General features: G+C 51.7%; 1 protein-coding gene across 2 annotated transcripts; it reads left to right on the forward strand.

The window, feature by feature from the left end:
- Positions 1–9,738: 9,738 nt before the first annotated feature.
- Positions 9,739–13,487, forward strand: ADRA2A (adrenoceptor alpha 2A). Of its 2 annotated transcripts, none has more exons than XM_045582081.1 (2): positions 9,739–10,142; positions 10,227–13,487. In XM_045582081.1, exon 2 carries the CDS (start codon positions 10,603–10,605, stop codon positions 12,034–12,036), a length of 1,434 nt encoding a protein of 477 aa, XP_045438037.1. In that variant the 5' UTR covers positions 9,739–10,142; positions 10,227–10,602; the 3' UTR covers positions 12,037–13,487. The 2 variants fall into 2 exon arrangements, with proteins under 2 accessions (XP_045438037.1, XP_036294872.1); XM_036438979.2 differs by having other exon boundaries at positions 10,282–13,487.
- The last annotated feature ends 2,375 nt before the right edge of the window (positions 13,488–15,862 follow it).

Genomic DNA, 15,862 nt, shown 5'->3' on the forward strand with positions numbered 1-15,862 from the left:
AAAATACACAATTCTAAAATATACAAACAATTCTAAGTTAAAAGTTTGTTTATATCTAAGAACCTTGGAGGTTATTGAATAAATTTATATACTATTAGTGGCCCGGTGCATGAAATTCGTGCAGAGGGGGGAAATTTGTGTGTCCCTTAGCCCGGCCTTCACCCTCTCCAATCTGGGACTGCTGGCTCCCAACTGTTTGCCTGCTTGCCTTCCTGATTGCCCCTAACCTCTTCTGCTTGCCAGCCTGTTCACCCCCTAACTACTCCCCTGCCAGCCTGGTTACCCCTAACTGCCCTCCCTTGCTTGCCTGGTTGCCCCCAACTGCCCTCCCCAGCAGGCCTGGTTCCCCCAACTGCCCTCCCCTGCTGACCTGGTCACTCCCAACTGCCCTCTCCTGCAGGCCTGGTTCCCCTGCAACTGCCCTCTCCTGCTGGCCTAGTCACCCTAAACTGTACTCCTCTCTGGCGTGGTCATCCCTAATTGCTCTCCCTTGTAGGCCTGGTTGCCCCCAACTTCCTGCAGGCCATCTTTTGGCGCCCATCTTGTGTCCACATGGGTGTAGCCATCTTTGACCATATGGGATTGGCCATCTTGTGCACTGGAGTGACGATCAATTTGCATATTAGTCTTTTATTATATAGGATTATTTGTTCCAGAGTGAATTTTAGGACACTTTGAATTATTGAAATTGGCATGGGCTGTGCATTTTATTGAGGATTGTTAAGGACTCAGGTTACTTGTGAACCTTAAAAATTTGACAATCTTAGTATCTCTTTGGTTTTGGTTATATTTAGTTGTTTTTAAGGATCAGTTGTGTATTATTTTAAGTAAGTAAGCTAACTTCATTTTCCCGGCTGTTCCTTTGGTTTTTATATAATTCTGGCTTCATTATCTTTATTTTCAAGATGAGAGGATTTCCAGGATAATTGAATGAGTTATAATCTGATGCAGTATCATAAAATACAAGCCACAAACTGTAAGACTTAAGTCTAATGTATAATTTATATGCTTAGCTGCTATATTTTTGTGTAATCTTTCGTGTTGATTATAGGTGAAATATTTAATATAATTTTTGTTTGGGACACAGTTAAGGGTTGATGACTTTAGAGTCAGGGATCCAAAGACATCACATGGACCATTTGTCAGAGATTTGAAGTTACAGGGCAAACTGCTGCTTCCAAAATCGGAGCGTGTCAGATACAGAGAATCACAACTATCAGAGCATAAACCTCCATGGAAACCAGTGCTGGGATAGGAAAGCCTAAGTCATAATTGATGAATTGCTGATGGCTCAGTGTGACCCAGTCTGAGAATTAAAAACAAGGCCCAGTCTGAGAATTAAAAACAAGGCCCAGTCTGAAGGAGCCCCACACTTTTTTTTTTTTTAGTTTTTACCTCCAGGAGCCCTAGCAGGTTCTCACAGTGAAGACTGTGGAACAATCTCTTTGTTTCCAGCATGGAAAGGGGAAAATAGCCATTTTGAAATATAGTGAGAGCATTTCTGTTCTTAAGCTCTATCAAGAGAAACTATTTTGCCAGAGCTTAACCCGTTGGGGTTGTATCAGAGTCTGACTGACTTGAGGGAAGAGAAATACCCAACTCTAGTCTTCCTATCCCCTGAAGAGGTGAAGACTAAGAAGTATTCATTTTTTGGTCACAGCCCAGGAGCACCAGCTCACTAAAAGACACACCAACTCACTGGGCAGTGGAACATATCACATCACATCACATCATTAAAGGCCTATGTCAGTTCCTTTTAACCAATATATCATGACTAGCCTTCAATAAAAAGTTACAAGGTACATTAAAGGAATGGGGGAGAAGAGCTTGAAGAGACAGCACTATCAGAACCAGATTCAAATATCACAGGGATGCTGGAATTATCAGACCAGGAAGTTAATCACTAATATGCTAAGGGCTCCAAAGCAAAAAACAAAACAAACAAACAAAAAAAAACATGCAAAAATACAGAGGTAATACAGATAGATGGAAATTCTAAGAAGGAAAAAAACATTAAAGGTAAACGAAACGAAAATGAAGAATGCCTTTGATGAGCTCATTAGTAGGTGACACGATTGAGGAAAGAATCAGTGAGTTTGATATGTCGGCAAAAACTTTCCAAATGAAAATAAAATGGGGGAAGGGTGAGCAATACCCCAGAATTACTAGACAACCATAAAGGATCTATGTATAATAGTAATACCTGAAGGAGAAGAGTTCTTTCAATATTTGAAAATGATATTTGAACAATAATGATAGAAAATTTCCCAAATTTAATGCTAGGCATAGAACTACAGATCCAGGGAACTCAGAGAACACCAAGAAGGATAAATCTATACCTATACATATATCCAAATGGCAGAAAAGATATAGAAAAAACGATTTAAAAATCTTGAAGGAAGCAAGTGGGAAAACAAAACAAAACAAAAAAAAACCTTACCTAATGAAAAATCAAGAAGAGCCATATCAGAATTGCTTTTGAAACCATGCAAGAAGGGATTAGAGTGAAATATTTTGTGTTGAGAGAAGGAAACCCACCAACCTAGAGTTCTGTACCCTGTGAAATTACCATTCAAAAGAAGAAATACATTCCTATTCAAACTAAAATGTAGGGAATTTGTCTCAAGTGGACCTGACCTGTCTTGCAATAATTTCTAAAAAGTTCTTAAGAAAGGGAAAATGATGTAAGAAACAATTTACATAAAGGAAGAGCATTGAGGAACAAATGAAGGTAATTTTTTTCTTTTTACTTAACTGATCTAACAAGTGCAAAATAATAGCAACAATGTATTTGGTGGTTACAGATTATGGTGATTATTAGCATCAGTATTAGGTGCTAAGTCTGGTTCATTGTAGATGATTAATAATTTTTGTGAAGTTAAAGCTCTTCATTCTGGTCAAGCATTCTGTTTGCACAGAATAGAAACCTACTGAAACAGATTGAAGTAAAAAGGGGAGGTGGTTCTGTGAGTTCTGGACTCTTGTGAAATCTGAGAACCGAAACAAGAGGTCCATCTCAGCTTCCTAGCAATAAAGTCTGGAAAAACCAAGGCAGCTTCTTATATGTGTTTTGGAGGGCTCCATTGTTTCTCATATCTACTGCTCGCTGTGCATTTGCTTAATTTGTTTAATCTTCTTTATCTTTTCCACTGGTAGAGAGATGAAAAGAAATCAGGTTGTTAATGAAAACATTCAGCCACTGCAGCAACCTTCCCAAAGCCAACTCTGTCCCTAGCTTGAACTGAATTTCATTTATGTGAAGTAATCCATTTTCTGTTGTCTTTTTAACCAGTTTCAGTTGGGCTTTCTATTGCAAAAGAAAGCACCCCAAACAGCATTCCCCTATTTACCGTTTACCTGAAGTGTCATCAGCTTTGAGGTTCCATGGCTCTCTTCTCTTGGCTCTTTCTACTTCCAGTCTGGTCCACATCTGACTCAAAATCAACAGACATAAATACTGCTTTTAAAGTATCCAGAGAAGGCAATCCCCAGTTTTCATTTCTCACAAACTTTAGTATTTAATGACTCTGTTGGTGGGTTTCTCTTATTAAGTCCAATTTGAACTTCAGTGATGATTGTGCCTCTTCTTGGGTAGCTACTAATGTAACTATAATAACTTCATGTGTATCATTACATATTATGAACTGTTCCAAAACCTTTCATCTCCACTCCCTCCTTTGCTTTTCACACAAAGAAATAGCTATTAAAACCCATTAAAGTCCTATTTTCCCACTTTCATTGTTTTTAATTATTTCTCATGTTAATTATTAATTAGCTGTCAAACTTTAACTTTGACAATCTTAGGATTTATTTGCATGTCTGAGGAAATCTCAATAAAGGAGAAAGTGTTGCCAACTAAACAAATGCTCTCAATGCATAATGGGCACTTATTAAATACCAAACACTATGTTATGTATTTCAAAATATTTGCTCATTTAATCTTTAAGAATGTGCATGAGGTGCGTACAAATATTTCCCCCATTTCCATGTGAGGAAACAGGTCCAGAAAGTTAATACAATGCTTAAGTGACAGAAACTGGACCAGAATCCAGGTTTGCTTTGCTCCAAAACTCAACTCATGACTTGAATGCCTCCCCAGGCAGGGTTCCCTTTGGGATGGAAGACCTTGAGCTTTGTCATTAACTAAGGAGGATGGAAAAAAGAAACAATTTCTAGGGAGCAGTGATAGTCAGACCACCTCTTAAAGTGTGTGTGTTGGGAACCCTGTCTCCTTAGTTTCTTTGAGTAAATGTGAGGGGTGATTCACCTTACCTAATCAGATTAATGGGATGCTAGTAACGTTGGTGACAATTAATAGGGCCAGTGGATCTGGCTCACCTGTTATGCCTATGAATATCACTCGCCATGACTGTTTCAAGCTTTGCTTTTCCTTAAGCTTCTGGACACAGCAGGCAAGGTAATTCACCTGGAGTTGAGGGAAAGGGACACTATTTGTGAGGACCCGCCTGGAGGCCTGCAGGAGGGGATGGCACATTCATGTGTGCGCACAGTCCTCACATTTCAGTGGAAACACAAATTTGTCCTGCGGGGTTGGGCAGCAGCAGAGTCAGATGGGAGCCCAAACTTTGTTGGCATCCTGAAGGTAGCCATGATCCTGGCACAGACTGCTGACTTCCTGGTCTTGCCCAGAGACCCTTGCAGAGACAGAAAAACCTGGCTTCATCTTCCAGGATGGGGCAGGACACCCTAGCACTTCAGAACCTCATCAGTGAGTGGTGGCAGGACTTCATTGTGCGTTTAGTATGGCAGGATTGGCCTGGCAGCAAGTGATGAGAAATGGATGGTGGTACTTAAGTCAGTTCCCACAACAACACTCTTGTAGTCCATGCTTTGCCTTTGGCTTACATTTGCCTTCAGTGACAGTGTGATTCCAAAAGGGCTTCAGCACAGGTACAAGAAAGTGGAGGAATTGAATAGCTCAATGGAAGCAATAGATTTTTTTCCTAGTTACTGCCCCTCCCCTCCCGCCCCCTGCCTTTGTGTCAGCAATACAGCCACTTGACAGATGTTTAGTTCCAGCTGTGCACACGGCATGGACGGCAGTGGGAACATCGTGTTCCCCGCCTGCCCATTGTTCAGCTGGCTGAGAGGGTGTGTTTAAGGTCTCTCTGTGTGGGTGTGTAGCCTGATTATGTGTGTATGTGTCCAAACTACTGTTTGTGAGGGTTATATCACAGCCTAGGAGTCCAAGCTAATAAGGCACATAGCTTTTTCTTAGTCAAGTCTTAAAACACACACATGCACACACTAAAAAAAAACACAAAAAAACAAAACAAAGCAAAAGTAAGCTATTAATACCACCTCTCTCCAGTTCCTCACTCCCTTTACATGAAGTCAGGTTGTATTTTGGTGTCCCGACCCGCGGGACAACAACGGGGGTACACAGGAACCACCTAAGAGACTGAAACAAACAACGAACGCGGAAGAATGGAGGCAAGACAAGGTTCTGATCAAGCCTCAACTTTATTCTTTGAAATAGTCGTATATATACAGCAGAAACAAAGGGGGCAAGGTTGCCTATGCAGAGGGGTCTTTGGCAGTGTATAATTGGTTTAGGCACTGAGTGGCAAGGTGGTAAGGTATCTGGCAACACAGGATTGGCTAACTGCCAGGGCAGCGTAACATTCCAAGGTGTAACATTCCAAGGCTGGGCTATCTAGGGGAGAGGATCAGGAAGGGGAAGTTGCAAAGATGCTAAGCGGCAGGTTAATCTTATCTTCTGGCCAAACCCTCAGGGCACCACATAACTTCTGCTAGAAGGAACTTAATTCTATTTTCTTAAGACTGAGTTGCTTGTCTCAACTCTGATGGCTCCCAACATAGCATGACTCTATAATTACAGATGTAATAGGGGTAGGTTCCAGAAATTTGATTGTGATCTTTTTACCTTTAAAAAAAAACAAACTTATTTGACCATATTGTTAACTTTCTTTTAATATAGTTTTATTGATTTTAGAGAGAGAGAGGAAGAGAGGGGAATAGAGAGCTAGAAACATTGATGAGAGAAACATTGATCATCTGCCTCCTGCATGCCTCCTACTGGGGATCAAGCCCACAATCTGGGCATGTGCCCTGACCAGGAACTGATCCCATGACCTCCTGGTTCATGAGTCAATGCTCAACCACTGAGCCACACCAACCAGGAGGAAATGTGCTTTTTAATAGACCTGTTTTATGTATGCTCTGGGAATACAAAGGTGGTCAGGACAGTCCTTTCCCCTTACTAGATGATCATACAAATGAACAGATAAGCTAGTGCAATAGGGTTCACCCAAGCTATGGACAGAACACTTACAGGCACCCAGGAGAGGGAGTGGCTGCTCCCACTGAGGAAGGCTAGCGATCCTGGGGTTGTACAACCAGTTAGTGTAGTGCTTGCTGTCCAGCAGGTAGGCCGCTGGAAAGTGTTGCATCTGCTGCTTCCTCCAATGCAGCAGGCATCATGTGTGGAATGAAAGAACGCATCGTCCTCTACTGTCCTGCCCTCGGAGCCACACACGGATGAGGAACTCAGGGATGCAGGGAGGACTGGCCAGCTGGTCACTGCTCTCATTCCTGACGGACCTCTTGCAGGTCCCCCTGTCATGTGGCAGAGGGAGTTAGAAATTTTGTTTGGCTTATAAACAGGAAACGGATACAGGCTTTACCCAGCTGCTTATTATCTGGGCAGGCTAAAGCTAGTCTCCCAGATCCTTGCAAAGGCAGATGATAACAGCTACATATTAGGGTTGTTTGGGGAATAACATTAAATATCTGATACATAAACTGCTCAGCATTGTGCCTGACAGGAGTCAGTGCTAATACGTAGTATTTATTTTTATTAATGGACCTCTATTTGTGTACCCAGAGCTGACTCATCCTCAGGCCATCAAAGCCAACCTCCATATTTACAATGGCTCTTAACTGTTCTGCCCAGATCCCTGGAGGGCTAGGACACCCTCCGAGCTGACCCACCAGGCTCTGATTCTCAATCTGGGGCCCATTCTTCCTAGCTCAGGTTGGCTTGAGAAAAGTCTGCAGGTTATTTGAACCCCTTCCTGGCCCCCACTGAAACTTTTTGCTTAGGGCAGTGAGTCTTAAGCAGGGTGCCTGTTAGCATCCCCCACGGAGCTCTGTTAAAATACACAAACTGCGTCCCACTATGACTCACTGGACTTGCATTATGGTGGAGCACTGACTGGGAAGTGCGCGTTACCTTTCCTGGCAATCTGATAAACAGGCCTGGTTAAGGGATACTGTCTTGTGGATGTCTCTCTGCTCAATGTTGTCTTACTAAGCTAGCATAGCACTGAATCTTCCAGCAAAAAGTAGTGGTGGCCAGTTAAGTTTTCAAAGCTCAGAGAAACTGGCCCTAGGCCTATATCAATTTTAGGATAAAAGACTCCAAACCCAGAAATTAAGAAACCAGTTGGCTATTGGGGAAGCATTTAGAAAATGTGATGAGAGGTGTCATGCACAGGCTAATGGCAGAGATTTCAAGGAAGAAAAACACTGTGGTCTCTGTTTCCATTTCGCCCTTTGCTTCTGAAATGAGAAAAGAAGGCGAGTGTGTTCGCAGCTGGTGCAGAGATGGGCAGCGAAGGCCCTCAATACTCAGCCCTATGCTCTGCGAACAACACGGCGAACCCCCGATTGCCACGGGCTTTGGTTTTTGTCTCGGCCTTCATTCTTGCCGTTTGGGGCTCCTGGTTGCTGTGCTAAGATGAGTGTCAACACAATTCCAACGGAGCCTCGTGCAAAGTTTCTGCTCCTGCCAAGAGACTCAGCTGAGTTCTGAGTAAAGATGGGAAATGATGGGCCAACGAAGGAGGAAACTCTGCCTTTTCAGTCTTGAGGTGATCCAGAAAAGGGGATGAGAGAGACTCCTCAGAATTAAGACAGGAAGGGGAGTTCAGCCCCTGACCACCCACCCCATCCCTCCAAGCAAAGACTGGGAGATAAAGGCACTGCAGTCAAATGAGATACCTGTGAAGTACTTTAGCTGGACTCCGTGACTATTTACATCGAGAGCAGCAGCATCAATAACTTTTATCATTGATGCTCAAGGTCCCGAATTAGTCTCCCCACCCCCACCTGAGCCTGCATCCTGCTGGGCAGAGGGGATCTGTTCAATCCTTGGAACTTCCGGCTAAGGTGACTGCATAAGCTTTTGCTGTAAGAACTTTCCCTGAGGTCTAATCTCTTTTTTGCTGACAGTTCCTATCCTCCTGAGCCTTCCTCTTAAACGGCCTACTGCTTATTGGAACAGGGCAAATAGCCCCATACAGACCCGTGCTCTAGAAACCGTTACAATTTATTAAAGGACATCAAGCATGCGGAGGAGAAAAACAAGCCACTCGCCTCAGCTCTGTGCTATTCCCATCGCAGAGGACATGGAAAACCCCTCTTCTCTTGGCCAGCACCCTCCCTCCCCTACATGGGGTCTGTGCATCTGTAAACTGGGGGTAGGGGGGTGGGGTGGGGGGGGTGTGGATTCTAGCTTTCTTGCCGCAATTAAGACACGGTGGTTCACAGCTGTCCAGAGCTGGGTATCCAGCGAGGCAGGGTCCAGGCCTGTTGGATCGCGAGAAGGGTGGGCTCTGCCAGTCCAGGGTGGGTGTCAGTCCTGGGCTCTGATGCAGGACGCGCCTTTCCTTTGTCTGACCTTATCAGACAAATCCCCGCTCCCGCTGGGGGCAGTCACATGAAGCATATATGCTTTAGAAAGATGTTTGCAAACATGACGGTGCAATTTAAAATCTGGGTCCTACTTTCCTGAGCTCGGACCCAAACCTGTCCTGAGAGAGGAGAAGGCGCTTTCGGCAAAGGACTGCAGGGGCGGGAGGAGGCGCCGGGGCAGGCGGGTGGCTCCCCTGCGGTGCCCACAGGCGGCCAGCAGGTGTCAGTGCGCCCTCGCTCCGGCGCCGCGCGGGCCTCCGCCTCCGGGACCCCTCCCTGCCGCGGTGTCAGGGGGTGCGGTCCAGACCCGGCGTCGCTGGGGTCTCACGGACAGCTCTGCTGCGGGGAACATACGCGGTCACCCTCCCTCCATTGCAGCTCTGAACTCTGCCTGAGGCTGCTCCCCCGGAGGCGATCCCCCTTCCGCCCCAGGGGGGTCGATCGGCACCTGTGCCTCCTTTCTCCCCGGGACTCCCCTCGCCGCGGCCGCCGGGAGCACTTACGGTGGAGGGCAGCCCGGCGGCCCAGGGTGGGACTGCTCCGGGTGCATCCCGTCCCGGTGGGGTGGCCGCCTTTCCAGATTCGGGTCACAAGCATCTCCAACCCCTTTCCTCCCAAGACCCAGCTGGATGGGGCACTCCCGGTGCCCGCTGCTTCCTCCGGGGCCGGCGGTAGCCGGTCTGCCGATCCCCAGCAGGGGCCGCTCCCCGCACCCCGGGCGCTCCTAAGCCCGGGGCTCAGGGCGCCCGCCTTCCCCAAGGGCAGGTCCCGCCGCCGCCGGGGAGACAGGGCTCCCCCGGGTCAGGCGCGGGGCACCGGCTCCGGACCCGCGCGGAGGGGAGGCGCCAGGGGCGGGGGAGGGTCGGCTTCCCACGTGGGGGCTGACGCCGGCTGCTCGGCAACGCCGGCCTGATCCCGGGGCTATAAAACCAGTCCGCGGCGAGCGGGCGCGGCGAGCAGCAGCGGCAGCAGCTCGGCTTCCGTGCAGGCGCCGCGGCCCGGCCACCCGGCACTGTCCGCCCGGCCCGGCCCGGCGCGCCCGCCTCCATCCCCGCTGCCTTCGCACCGGCCGCTCCGGCCGCGCTCAAGCGCCCCAGGACCCCTCTGCCCGGACCGCGGCTCCCGGAGGGTCCACTGCCCACCCGCCCGGGGGCGCCCGAGCACGGGGGGCGCCTTAATGCGGCCCCCACACCTCTCGCCCGCCGCCGCCGCCGCCGCGGAGCCCCGCGCGCCGCGCCCCGGCCCCGGCCGGGCACCCAACTTAGGAAGGCGCGCGGCGCGCCCCGAGACGGCAGAGTCCGCGCCCGGGCCCCGGCCCTGGCCCCGCCGGCCCCGCCGCGTCTGGGGGCAGCAGGGGAGCCGGTGATCGCTGCGGGGATGTGAGGAGCCGGACGTAGGACCCGAAGCCCGCCATCCGCACCCCCTCGGCTGCCTCCCGGCGTGGGGGCGGCCCCCCGCACACGGTAAGACCTCTCTCGCTTTTTGTTCTGGCTCAAGAGTCAAGAGATAGATTTAATATATTTTTAATTTCCTGTTATCTTTCCAAGTGACCAGGCCGGCGGTGATTTTTTGTTCTCTCTCTCTCTCTCTCTCTCCGTGAAGAATACATCTCTTTTCCCATCGCTCGGCTCGACCTACTCTCCCGCCGCCGCCTAGAAATAAAAGTTGGCTGCTTGCAGGAGCTGCGAGCCACCAGGCGATCGCCCACCCCGGGCGGCGCCCGGAGCGCGGACAGGGGGCGCCGTTGGCTGGAGGCAGGGCCCCCCATGGGCCCCAGCTAGCGGCCCCCCAGCTCCAGCCGGACGTCCCCGCGGCCCCCACCCCATGTGAGGCGGGAGGAAGAGGAGGACCCCACGGGCTCCGCGAGCCGGAAGGCTGCTGGCACCGGGCCCAGGCGAGCGGAGCGGGCACCTCGCCGCGTCCATGTTCCGCCAGGAGCAGCCGCTGGCCGAGGGCAGCTCCGGGCCCATGGGCTCCCTGCAGCCGGACGCCGCCGCCGCCGCCAACGCGAGCTGGAACGGGACCGAGGCGCCCGGGGGCGGCGGCGCCTGGGCCGTCCCGTACTCCCTGCAGGTGACGCTGACGCTCGTGTGCCTGGCCGGGCTGCTCATGCTGCTCACCGTGTTCGGCAACGTGCTGGTCATCATCGCCGTGTTCACCAGCCGCGCGCTCAAGGCGCCCCAGAACCTCTTCCTGGTGTCGCTGGCCTCGGCCGACATCCTGGTGGCCACGCTCGTCATCCCCTTCTCGCTGGCCAACGAGGTCATGGGCTACTGGTACTTCGGCAAGGCGTGGTGCGAGATCTACCTGGCGCTCGACGTGCTCTTCTGCACCTCGTCCATCGTGCACCTGTGCGCCATCAGCCTGGACCGCTACTGGTCCATCACGCAGGCCATCGAGTACAACCTGAAGCGCACGCCGCGCCGCATCAAGGCCATCATTGTCACCGTGTGGGTCATTTCGGCCGTCATCTCCTTCCCGCCGCTCATCTCCATCGAGAAGAAGGGCGGCGGCGGGCAGCAGCGGGACGAGCCGCGCTGCGAGATCAACGACCAGAAGTGGTACGTCATCGCGTCCTGCATCGGCTCCTTCTTCGCGCCCTGCCTCATCATGATCCTGGTCTACGTGCGCATCTACCAGATCGCCAAGCGCCGCACCCGCGTGCCGCCCAGCCGCCGCGGCCCCGCGGACAGCGCGCCGCCGCCGCCGGGGGGCGCCGCCGAGCGCAGGCCCAACGGCCTGGGCCCCGAGCGCCGCCTGGGCCCCGGGGGCGCCGACGCCGAGGCCGAGACGCTGCCCGCCCAGCTCAACGGCGCCCCCCCGGGGGAGCCCACGCCCGCGGCGGCCGCCGGGCCCCGCGACACCGACGTGCTGGACCTGGAGGAGAGCTCGTCGTCCGAGCACGGGGAGCGGCCCCGGGGCTCCCGCCGGTCCGATCGCGGCGGCCGCGCCAAGGGCCAGGCGGCCCGGGGGAGCCCGGCGCGGCCCGGGGACAGCCTGCCGCGGCGCGGGCCGGGCGCGGGGCCCGGGGCGCCGGGGAGCGGCCCCGAGGAGGAGCGGGGAAGCGGGGGCGCCAAAGCGTCGCGCTGGCGCGGGCGGCAGAACCGCGAGAAGCGCTTCACGTTCGTGCTGGCCGTGGTCATCGGCGTGTTCGTGGTGTGCTGGTTCCCCTTCTTCTTCACCTACACGCTCACGGCCGTCGGCTGCGCCGTGCCGCGCACGCTCTTCAAGTTCTTCTTCTGGTTCGGCTACTGCAACAGCTCGCTCAACCCCGTCATCTACACCATCTTCAACCACGACTTCCGCCGCGCCTTCAAGAAGATCCTCTGCCGCGGGGACAGGAAGCGGATCGTGTGAGCGAGGGGTCCGCCCCCGACGACCCCCCGATTCCCCAGCAAAGGACGCGCGCGGACCCCGGGCGGCGGGTCCAGGGGCGCGGGTCCACCCAGCCCGCCGGCTCCGCGCGCCCCAGCCTGGGGCTGCTCTGCGGCCTCCTTGGGACACCTGCTCTTCCCCACCGAGGAAGAAGACTGGCTGGGAGGGCCACACGCCTACCCTCCCCTTACATCCTCCCACCCCCATTTTGTTAGGGCCGCTCCGGACTCTTCCAGGAGCGATCTTCCAGGGCCCTGGGGCCGCCCCTAATCAGTATTGTTTCCTGAAGGCATTTTCACCTCCCCGGAGCCCAGACAGAGCAATTCAGAGCCATCACTGAAGCCCAGAGGACATGGCTCTCCAAGGGTTAACGACAGGGGTTACCTGGCCTTGGCCCCTTGCTCTCCCCTCCCCCTTCCCCCATCTCTATTTTTAAACACAACTCAGGGCAGCCCAGCCCGCCCTCCCATCCCCATCCTCCCCTGTAAATAGACACTATTTTTGATAGGACCTGCGGGGCAGGGCGGGGGTCCCAATGTCGCTTGGCTTTTGTCTTTGGAATCCTGGCTGTGGGAGATGCCCTCGAGGCAGACACGTTGTGTCTGGGGCAGGGCAAGCCTCTGGGCAAATGCAAGCCCTTTTCCAGTGCCATGACTGACTTCCCTCCGTGTCCTTTTCCACCAGCAACTGGTGACTGTCCCTTGGGGCCTGGCCCTGCTCTGAGATGCCCCGAGGGGGAAAAGATTTGTCCATTTTCTTTCCTGTGCCTCACAGCATAATTGCCTTTTCCTATGTAAATAGTGCCATGATGGACCAAGACAGAAGCAACGAGCCTTTCTGGCTTGCATCAGCCCCGTGTACAAAGCCATCACCCCCTCCATGCACCTTTTAACTCACTTTGAAACCTCCTTCGGATGTCCCCCCCCCCCCCCTCCTTTTCTCCGGGGCCACTGCTTGAAGAATATGTATGTTTCTATTCTGTGTGTACGTGTGCGCCTCCCTGTCTCCCAGAGTGCTGACTGTGGGGAAATCATCGAGCTGCTGTTTTTAGACACAGAGAAGTGTAAATTATGTGGAAGAGGCAAACCTGATACAATTTGCCCAAGGTAAACAGCTCGAAAAGACAGATGGGCCTGCCAAACTGTACAGTTCCTGCCCCAAGAGCTCTGAGGTATCAAAGTGTTGTCCTTCCCCCCAACCTCTGTGTTTCTGGTTGAGATCCTGTCACTGATGAATTCCCAAAGTCAACGGAGGAGGGCGGAGACCTCGTGTTTACAGGAGTTTCTACACGTTTCGGACAGAGACTCTTCAAGGCTTGCACTCTCACTTTACTAAAGAAAAAATTAATGTCAGCACATGTTGCTAATGACAGTGGATTTTTTTAAATAAAAAAGTTTACAGATCAAATGTGAAATAAACATGAATTAAATGCTCTTGCCTGTTATCTGAGTTTCCAAAAGCTTTAAGACTCCGAGAACATCTTTAAATGGAAAAATACATGCACTTTATAAAACACGTTTACAAGTGCAAGCAACAACAAAGGTACTATTTACTAAGGTTTGTTGTTGTTGTTGTTTTTTTTTTTTTTTTTTTTTTTTTTTTTTTTTAATGTGCTGGACACAATGAGGTGCCCATTATAGGTTTCCCTTCATTTAATCTTCCCATGAATTAAGCACTATTATTATGCCCATTTTACAGGTGAAGAAACTGAGTCTCAGAGGGCAAGTGATTAGCCCAAGGTTAACAAGAGGTGGAAATGCTTCGTATCCAGCGTTGTCTGGTTCCAGGGTCTGTATTCTTAGCCCCAGAGCTTGCCAGAGTTGCAGGGTTACCACTCTGCAGAATGCTGCCAGCAGTGAGGTCTCTACACAAAGTGGTGCCATGTACACAAAGTATGGGCTATATCCCAGGTGTGTGGATATACACGGAGTGTGCACATATCGCAGGGTGCCTATATGTCCTAAAGTGTGTACCTACTCCAAAGGGCATGTGTGCCTCTGAAGTATGGCACATGCACCAAGTGTGGAATATACTCCAAAATGTGTATCGCACCTTGCAGTATGATAATGTACAGCATATGGCGTGTAGCCCGTGGTGTGGTATAAAGACCTAAACAGAAGCATGTCTTGGTTGGTGGCTTGAAATCTCTCTGGCCCAAAGCGGTGAGACTGTGTCACCTCACAGCTTCCTGTCCGTCCTGCTGCGTTGCTGTAATGCCAAGTTCTGCCCTGCTGTCCAGGGGAGCTTAAGATCCTCACTGCAGGGTGATGGTTATACACTCTGATGGTTATGCACAGGCCCTTAGAAATCCAAGAATCCGACCCCTCGTTTTCCAAGGGGAGTGGCTTGCACAGCGTCCCACAGCTCTGGGCCTCGGGACCCACGCTGCTTCCTGCAGCTGGAGGCAGCTGGAGCCACTCTGTCGAATCACACACACAGATGGTGGAGAGCTATTCATCTGGGAGCTGGACTTGTGGGGCCATCACCAGCCACAGGCCATGGTTTGGGGAAGGATGGCCTTTGTAAGGACGGACTTTGTAAGGTCCTGGAGCACCCTCTGGGCAACACTTGTCTCCTTTAACTGTTTTAGTGGGGGACAGGGGGGTGTCAGAATGGAGAGCTCTGAGAAGTCATCTGGGTCCTGAGGGGTCTTGGGGTGAGGGAAGGCATCATTCCCAGAGGTTTTTAGAGAGGTGGGAACAGCTGAGTCTGCAGACAGGAGGGTGGGCAGGCTGCTGCTTCCAGTGCCCTTTGCCTGGGGGCTTCATACATGGCCTTTGCTGCCAAGTCTGGCTGCGTGGTCTGGTGCTGAGCCCTGCTCCCTGCCCCCACTCCCGCCGCTTTCTCCCTCCCCCTCAAGACACCCATCGCCCCAAAGGCAAACAGTGCCAGATACTAAGCCAGCCTGGCAGGCCCCCAGGAACTAGGCTGTGTGTCTCAGACGCAGGGCAGATACAAACAGTGCTTGCTGTTGACTCTTCTGCTCTGTCTGCGGGTCTGTGTTTGTCTTGCCTTCACCCCCAGAGGCCCTGCTCCCGGGGAAGGGGGAAGTGTGGGTAATGGCGTCCTATAGGGCAGGCCTCACCCCCACTTTTCCAGCTGCAGAGATGCCTCAGAGTTGGAGGAGTCCTGGGCAACATGGGGAGAGAGGGCCGGAGTTGGCAGGGGCATGACTGTTCATAGCAGAGGGCTCAGACAAGTCTGCAAAGGTGAGGGGTGGGAGCGGGTTGGAGGAGGAGAGATGGCCCTTCTGGGGGTCTTACCGAGAGATCAGGAGCTGAGACTGTCACCTCACGGCTTCCTGTCCACATCTGTCCGGATTACCAGCCCAAGAGGACCTGTCTTCACGATGGAATCTCCTATGTTATATGACTTTGGATAGTGTATCAAAAGCCACTGGCCTTTGGATCTAAAGCAGGTTTGGCCAGATTTATTCCTGCAAGGAATAAATGGTTGGTGGCTTGAAATCCTGAGTTGGAGGAGGGGTAGTGCCCTCGCTTGAGCCTGGGTGCAAGACTTTATTCAGGCCAAGAGCGGTTTGGCTCAGTGGATAGAGCATCTGCTTGGGGACTGAAGGGTCCCAGGTTCGATTCTGGTCAAGGGCATGTACCTTGGTTGCGGGCATATCCCCAGTGGGGGGTGTGCAAGAGGCAGCTGATCAATGATTCTCTCATCGATGTTTCTAACTCTCTCTCTCTCTCTCCTTTCCTCTCTGTACAAAGTCAATAAAAAAAAAAATACTTAAAAAAAAAGACTTTATTCAGTATCTTCTGTGCCTTGGGGCTGGAAAGGAGGGTGACAAAAAAGT

The sequence above is a fragment of the Pipistrellus kuhlii genome, unplaced genomic scaffold, assembly GCF_014108245.1.
Source record: "Pipistrellus kuhlii isolate mPipKuh1 unplaced genomic scaffold, mPipKuh1.p scaffold_m20_p_15, whole genome shotgun sequence".
Taxonomy (NCBI): Eukaryota; Metazoa; Chordata; class Mammalia; order Chiroptera; family Vespertilionidae; genus Pipistrellus; species Pipistrellus kuhlii.

Bases quoted from the DNA above. Each gene is read 5' to 3' on its own strand.
- ADRA2A (XM_045582081.1), top strand. From the start codon at position 10,603: ATGTTCCGCCAGGAGCAGCCGCTGGCCGAGGGCAGCTCCGGGCCCATG.